Source organism: Odontomachus brunneus, unplaced genomic scaffold, assembly GCF_010583005.1.
Source record: "Odontomachus brunneus isolate Ranch 3 - 2012 unplaced genomic scaffold, Obru_v1 Obru_scaffold_128, whole genome shotgun sequence".
NCBI lineage: Eukaryota > Metazoa > Arthropoda > Insecta > Hymenoptera > Formicidae > Odontomachus > Odontomachus brunneus.
The window spans coordinates 1,042,048-1,049,182 of record NW_022639578.1 but is presented as its reverse complement, the minus strand read 5'-3'; the positions used below and the strand labels follow the sequence as shown (position 1 = coordinate 1,049,182).

Genomic DNA, 7,135 nt, shown 5'->3' with positions numbered 1-7,135 from the left:
TGCCAAGACTTGGCACACCATATTCAAAAATGTGACATTTTTTTTAAAGTTTTTTAAACTCCCTTTTTTCTATAAATTTAATTTAATTAATTAAATTTATATATAAATATATAAATTATATATAAATATTTAAATCAACATTTATTATAAGGGGTATCTGTCTATTGCAACCATACCATATAATAAATGAAATTAGCTAATAATAATAATTTCTTACGAATTCTTAGAATATCTCAAGTAATGATTTCCAAAATATTTATTATAATAAATTTCTTACTTTAGAAGAATACTTCTTACTTTAAAGAAATACTTTAGAATAAATTAAACTCTGGTAATTCTTTGGATATTTATTTTTTTAATTCTTTAGATGTTTTCTAAAATTCTCTATGAACTTCTATTCATCTCTGTGTGCTATTTGGGTTGAATATTCCTTATTTTACATATATGTATGTTTATTGAATGTTCATGGAATATTCTAGATATTTCACGATTATTTGAACATTCTGTGAACATTCTTTTAATATTCCGGTTTATACGGAACTTCTCTAGAATATAAACGGAATATTCTAGGAATACCTAACGTTTACTGGGTTATACTGTGTTAACTGTTTTGTTACTGTTACCTCGTGTTTGGTGGTACATTATTCAACAAATTTATTGTAGATCTTTTTGTAGTACCTCCAATTAAAATAATTAATAATTAAATATATTGGGTTGTAAATGGAGCACCCCGTTAAAAAAACATATATAACTACATTTCGTGCTGCATTTCTGCCGTGTTTCTGCAGCTACGTTCGAACGACACGTCATGATCGATTTCTGCTGTGTTTCTGCCGTTACGTTTGAGTGGCATGTCGTGATCGATTTCTGCCATATTTCTGCTGTCTCGTAATGTTACTTAATTAGTTTGATTTCTAATGCTTTTCTGTTCGCATGATATGACGTCATTCTTTGTTCGATTTTATGTTACTTCATGTCGAAAAATCATGTCTGTACTGAATATTTAAATTTTTGTCTTGCTCTGCTGACATATCGTGCTTCATTTTTGCATTATTTTTGCTATCATATCATGACGCAGATTTTGTTAGATTTCTGTTACATTTGTATACGCACTATCTGATATAGCAGACCATACTTCGTTACTGCCAAAATTATGTCAGCATAGTAATTATGCAGCACACACTTAGCAAAACCTGACTTTTGCAAGCTTGGCTATAATCTGGGATATTTTAACCTTCAAACTTAATAAAAATGGCATATTCAGTGGAGCAAATTAATAATAATCCTTGGCTTACTGTTAAAGACGGTGTCGGTGATGCAAAATGGTAGACTAAATTTATTAAAAAAATGTTCTGGGGCCGAAATTTGAAAAGTCATAATAGAATAATTTTAGTTAATTTTGTTTATTTAAATACCATTTCAGGAGATTTTTTACATGACATTTTAAGTTTTACCTTAAATAACTATATCGGTTCAGTATCTGCTGCTGCGCTGTTGTATGACAAGTCATGGCTCCTGCACACAGGACGCGGTAATGTTTGCCGCGCGGCAGAAGTCGCGTGACAGTCAATCAATATGCTGCTTTCCGTAATAACCTTCTAGCTCTTACGGAAAAACAACATATTGATTGGCTGTCGCGCGAACTTCTGCCGCGCGGCAAGCATTACCGCGTCCTGTGTGCAGAAGCCATCATTCCTGCGCAGCGAACTAACTGCTGTGAGTAAGCATGTGCGGAGACAACAAACCTTCTTGTCCCAACCTGCAGATGTCACTACTTGCGCGCGAGTTGATATATCGTCTGGTTATGATGTCCCGGATCGATTGGAAGTAGAGCCTAGTTACGTGTCAAGATCGTAGTTTGTGAATATTTACGTGTATGAATCGTCGTGGTCGAACGTGTAGATTGACGTCCTAACGGTGGAGAAGTTTTCTTACAAAGTCACACACACAAATTTCTTTATTTTCTCTCACGTGTGTGACAATTCACTGCTATACTTAGAGCACCATAATTGCTGGTTAGGAAAAGTAGCGGCGATATTTAAACATGGATATAATCCTGGTGCGCGGGCTCAGATTTAGCTCTGATTTGCGCAACGTTCCGACATTATTAACAAAATATTTCCCATTATCGGCGTGTTGTACATGTCGCGTTGAGACGATGCGTTGGGAAACCACAAGAATATTACGAACGCCGGCCAGCACAGTACGCAGTATCAAGCTTGTCTCACTTGCAGAAAAGTATCCCCTTTACAGGATTGCATCACATAACTCTTTAGGCTTCGTAAATCACATACTGGCGTGTCAAAGGTCATTGAAAGAAAACGTTAACAAACATGGAATTACCCTGGCATACTACTCGGATTTTAAGCAGAAATCCGAGAGCGATTACCAAAAGCCTCAAGAAAAGCAAAAAGTATCAATATTTCAAAAGATGAAACAAATGACCAAAGACTACTGGCATGTATTAATACCTGTGCACGTTGTCACTTCCATAGGATGGGTAGCTATATTTTATACTGCTGTTAGGAAGTATGTATGAATACAGTTAACATATATGTGTGTGTATATATATGTGTGTTATGAGTTTGAAACAATTAATTATATATGAAACTATATTTTCAGTGGTGTGGATATAGTACAATTATTGGAATATATGAATTTTAGTGGAAAATATGTAGATGTAGTATGTAACTCTGGAGCTGGCGACTGGGCTATAACTTATGCGCTTTATAAGATATTTACTCCACTTAGATACACAGTTACTATTGGTATGTAGTTTTCATATTTTACTGACAGCCTCAGACAGCACATATTATTAAAAGATGTCTTAAAGATGTCCAAAAGACATCTCAAAGGAATAGAACATCTTTTGGATGTTTTTAAGGAGTTCATTCACTAGATATGTATTTTCAAGGTGCTCAAGAAGTGTATTTTTAATGGTGCATTAAAGGAGCTATTCATAAATTCACTATTGAGTGTAATTACGCTTTTATGATAAATACCTTATATAGCTTCTGCTGTAAGATTATATGTGCAAAATTACAATTTTCAATAACAAATTTCTTATGAATGATGCAGACAAATTGCATGAAACTTTAATTACAAATGCATTTTACTGCGATAACTGTTATCTTAATTTTGGTGTGGTTTTAAGCATTTTGATTTAAGTGAATAAATCTTAAGACATTTTTTAGTACATTATGCTGTCTGGAATGTAACTACACTTTGTGAATTATATGCATTACTCAAAAAACTAATTATATACTGCTAATTGTATATAATACTAAAATATAGGAGGCACAACCATGGCTATCAGACATCTGAGCAAATTAGGCTACGTGAAGGCGCCATCATTCAAACGTCAGTCAGCAGAGGTGAGTAATGCGACTGGAGTGCAATGTCATCTATTGAGATTAAAAAAATAAACTGTGTCTTTATACATGAAACCTCTCTCTTGTCTTTTTTTCTTTTACACGCATACATGGTACAGCCTACGCGCAAAATCATGAGTAGGTTGCCGATTACAATTAATTTCAAATATATCGTAATGATCTCTGTCGCTTTCGTACTTTGCGAAGTGTTGTTATCGCGCGATTAATACGTAGTAGCGATCTCGCGTCGTTCCGCGCTGGAATATGCTTTCTTCGTAATTGTTTTTCGTCGTGTTGTAGCCAATACAGTCAATGAAATCTGCAGCGGAACACGAGACAAAATTCAAGGCAGAGTGTAAAACGGAGCGGCACACAGAACCGCCGAAACCATAATATATTGCCCGCACTATGTCAGACCTATGAGTTGGATTCAATGTAGCTCGGGATTCAATTATACAATACCATCGATGTACATTTCGCATTGTAAATTATGTGTGTCCTGATAAATATTCACTTGCTTTTACCTCCTTGGCTTGTTTACTTGTTTACCCAAACCGTTTGTCTCCGTAAATAAACACAAGTATACATATATATTGTAGCGGCTGTAGGTATCAGATTTACTTGATAATATTCTAGAAGAGCTTTTTCATTCTTGTTTAAGTATATTTGTGTCTTTATTGAAGGACTGCTATTTATACATACCGTATACGTTATTTAAATAAGATTACACTTTTATCTACAACTTAAAGCTATTTAAATGTAATAGCTACGTTTATTAATCTTGTGAAGAGTAACAACAGTTTTTTGGCAGCTTCAAGTTGTGCGTCTTTCAGTGTTACGATATTGTCGCTTGTTGATACTGTCTACACACTTTTATATTCCAAACGAATTCATTCAGCCTCCGTTCTTTGTGCCGCGGAAACTCTAAACGCGTCGGTATTAACCCTCGAAGTATACCATACTACTGGTCTGTTTTTTGTAGCCGCACTGCTGAACTGGTGAAATAAGTTAGATAAGTATATCTTTTTTTCACTCTCACTTATTGCATCAGTGTGCATCAGTTCAGTAATGCAATTACAAAGAACAGACCACATGTTTCATTATATACCGATAGATTTCAATATTACGCGCGTTCTTACAGCAGGACGATATATTTATTCTAATAAATACTGTCAATGAATGATACGTGAAATACGATGATAACTGATTATTGACGAAGGGAATTCACAGGAATGTTCCTGAGTTTTCGTCATAAATTTGAGTTATGATAAACATGCGATAAAAATGTGGTAGATATATACATGCGCTATAAGAAGTACGGAATTCATGTTTAACCACGAATAACTATTATGCTATTATATCACAGTTGCCTGCGCAACTCGTTCATCGTAATGAGACCACTGCATTCACAGAAGAAAGTATTTTGGATAAATAAATAAGGTTCGTATATATATTAGACATACCACACTTATCTATAACCATCTATTCGTCTTCTTCAACTGATTAAAATAATCCCAAAGTTTAATATGATTCAGGTTCTCTAATATGCAGTCTTACACAATCGTCATAGCGTTTTACATAAAATTAAGACAGTTAAAATTACACTCTGCTTTTGATATTTGAAATATGCTTAATGCACACGAGATAATCGGCAGTCGTTGTCACCTCTTTATAGTATATCACTTTATCAGCCGCTATTATCGATAATATATCAATTGATTCAATATCTTGCATTAAAAGATTATGATAACATATCAGCGTATTATGGTACATGAATACATACCATAATAAGATTAACAGTGACCACTATTGCAGCCAATACAGATATTTTTCTTTGCATAGTAATCGTATACGATGTGAATGTAGCAAATGCCGCACGCACAAAGGACTGGTTTTACCTGACAAAGATTGTATCATTCCATTTATATATATATATATATAGTAGTTGTATAAAAAAAGTGTTAAAATGTCTTTTTAATTGCAGTCAGATATTTAAAAAATTCTAAAAATGATGAATAATCGAGCATAAAATTTCTAAAACGTTTTCTGAAAATCTATAACCACGTTAGACCAGAAAAGGTCAAGTAAAATTTTCTTTTTATCATTTTATCATCCCTCATTTTGTTACTCCTCATAGTTTTGAGGGATCTCTATTTCTACCTGTAGAGTCATTTTTGAGCACCAACAAAAAGTTGTTTTGTTCTTAGGTCAACTTTTGCCTTACATATTCATACGCAGTTCCAGATTGTCTAAACGTTCACATTGCTGGACATTTTTTGTCAGTTAATTTCTACGGATTATTCATTATCGGACGATCATTACATGCGCAGTTCTATCTAACAATATCAAACACGACCACCGATGCGGCTTAGCCCATGAACTGATAACTCGCCGATACTGGCTGCGGTGCTCTCGGTTGCGTGTGGGATATACGTTGAATGTGGCACGCACGACACATAAGCCTGCCGTCGAGTGGGTAGCACCGTTTATCCGGCTCGTCGGTCAACTGCATGCCGCAGTCTTCGCAAACGTAGCAATCCACATGAAAGTCTTTGTCCATGGAGACTACCCTGACCGTCTCCTCGGTGCCCTAAAAGAATATTCCATCAGGGATGCTGTCGCGCCTTCCGACGACATAGCAAGCGAGTTAATTTCACACGCGCATACCTCAACAGGCGTAATTCCCTTCCCGCAAGACGCGCATTTGGGCGCGAACATTCTGTGATAATCGTTCACGCAGTAAATCTTGTTGTCAACATCGACTGTGAAGGGAACGCCATCGAGACACTCGTTGCACACGCAACACCTAAAGCAACCTGGGTGATACGACTTGCCCATCGCTTGCAGTATCTATGCAAAAAGGATGAATGACATGAAAGTTCAATGAGGATTTAACAGACGATAACGATCGGATCTCGTCGCTTACCATTTCCATGATAAGGTGGCCGCAAATCGCGCATTTCTCGGCCGTCTGTTGGAAACCGGAGTACTGCGAACATAACGACATTTATAAGCTAGACAGATGATTATCGCAAAATCGCAGTAGAATGATTTTAACATACCAAATAGTCCTCCTCGCAGTAAACCCTCCCGTGGACGTTATAAAAAGCTTTGCCGCGGAGCGCCCTTCCGCAGGAACAGCATATGAAGCAATTAGTATGATAGAGGTTGCCCATTGCTTGACAAGCTTGTCCGGCGCCGGTCACTTTCTCACCGCATGTATGGCAAATACCTGTCAGCAAAAGATATCAATGCGAAACTTCACGCACTACTTGTGCTGCATCGCCGAATAATCAACGGATATTAAGGCCTCGAGCTCCTCGCCGAGGAACTCTCGATTGATAACGTGAGAGGTGAAAAAATATACGTTAAAAGTTTCTGCAAAATACGTTGAAATAAAAAAAACATAACCACAAAATAACACTTTCAATCGATCAGACATCTGTAAAATAGTTCGAACGCTTTCCTTTTGCTTTAGCGATCAATAAATCACCGTAAAATTAATGACACGCAATCTATCTTTGTAATCTACTTTTCCTCATGATTTTGTCGCGTTAGTTTTATCGACTATTTTGCATATCTGTTCGATCGATTTCAAGTATCATTTTATGGATACATCTTTTTATTTTTACGAATTTTGCAAGAATTTTTAGCGCGTATTTTCTTGCTTCTAACGTCATAAATCAAGATGGTCACGGCAAGGAATCAGTGCTGGGATTCTGTGTTGGGATCTCGTTATTGAAGTTTCGTTATCGTTGCGCAGT

The 7,135-nt window shown here is 36.0% G+C and overlaps 2 protein-coding genes across 4 annotated transcripts in view; one reads left to right on the top strand and one right to left on the bottom strand.

Annotated features, from left to right (window-relative positions):
- Positions 1-1,742: 1,742 nt before the first annotated feature.
- On the top strand, positions 1,743-3,898 carry LOC116849920 (uncharacterized protein C18orf19 homolog A). Of its 3 annotated transcripts, XM_032827579.1 has the most exons (5): positions 1,751-2,529; positions 2,623-2,768; positions 3,295-3,374; positions 3,491-3,509; positions 3,672-3,898. In XM_032827579.1, the coding sequence occupies exons 1-5, from the start codon at positions 2,045-2,047 to the stop codon at positions 3,728-3,730; spliced, it is 789 nt and encodes a 262-aa protein (XP_032683470.1). In that variant the 5' UTR covers positions 1,751-2,044; the 3' UTR covers positions 3,731-3,898. The 3 variants fall into 3 exon arrangements, with proteins under 3 accessions (XP_032683468.1, XP_032683470.1, XP_032683469.1); XM_032827577.1 differs by lacking the exon at positions 3,672-3,898 and having other exon boundaries at positions 1,743-2,529; positions 3,491-3,617; XM_032827578.1 differs by lacking the exon at positions 3,491-3,509 and having other exon boundaries at positions 1,760-2,529; positions 3,672-3,894.
- Positions 3,899-4,026: 128 nt separating this feature from the next.
- Positions 4,027-7,135, bottom strand: part of LOC116849919 (LIM domain-containing protein jub) — a 9,616-nt gene continuing 6,507 nt past the window's right edge. The window contains exons 3-6 of the mRNA XM_032827576.1: positions 6,434-6,603; positions 6,298-6,360; positions 6,039-6,221; positions 4,027-5,961 (exon numbers count right to left, since the gene is read on the bottom strand). Of these exons, the coding sequence (XP_032683467.1) occupies positions 5,740-5,961; positions 6,039-6,221; positions 6,298-6,360; positions 6,434-6,603 (638 nt within the window). The 3' untranslated portion in view covers positions 4,027-5,739. The remainder of the gene's footprint in view (positions 5,962-6,038; positions 6,222-6,297; positions 6,361-6,433; positions 6,604-7,135) is intronic.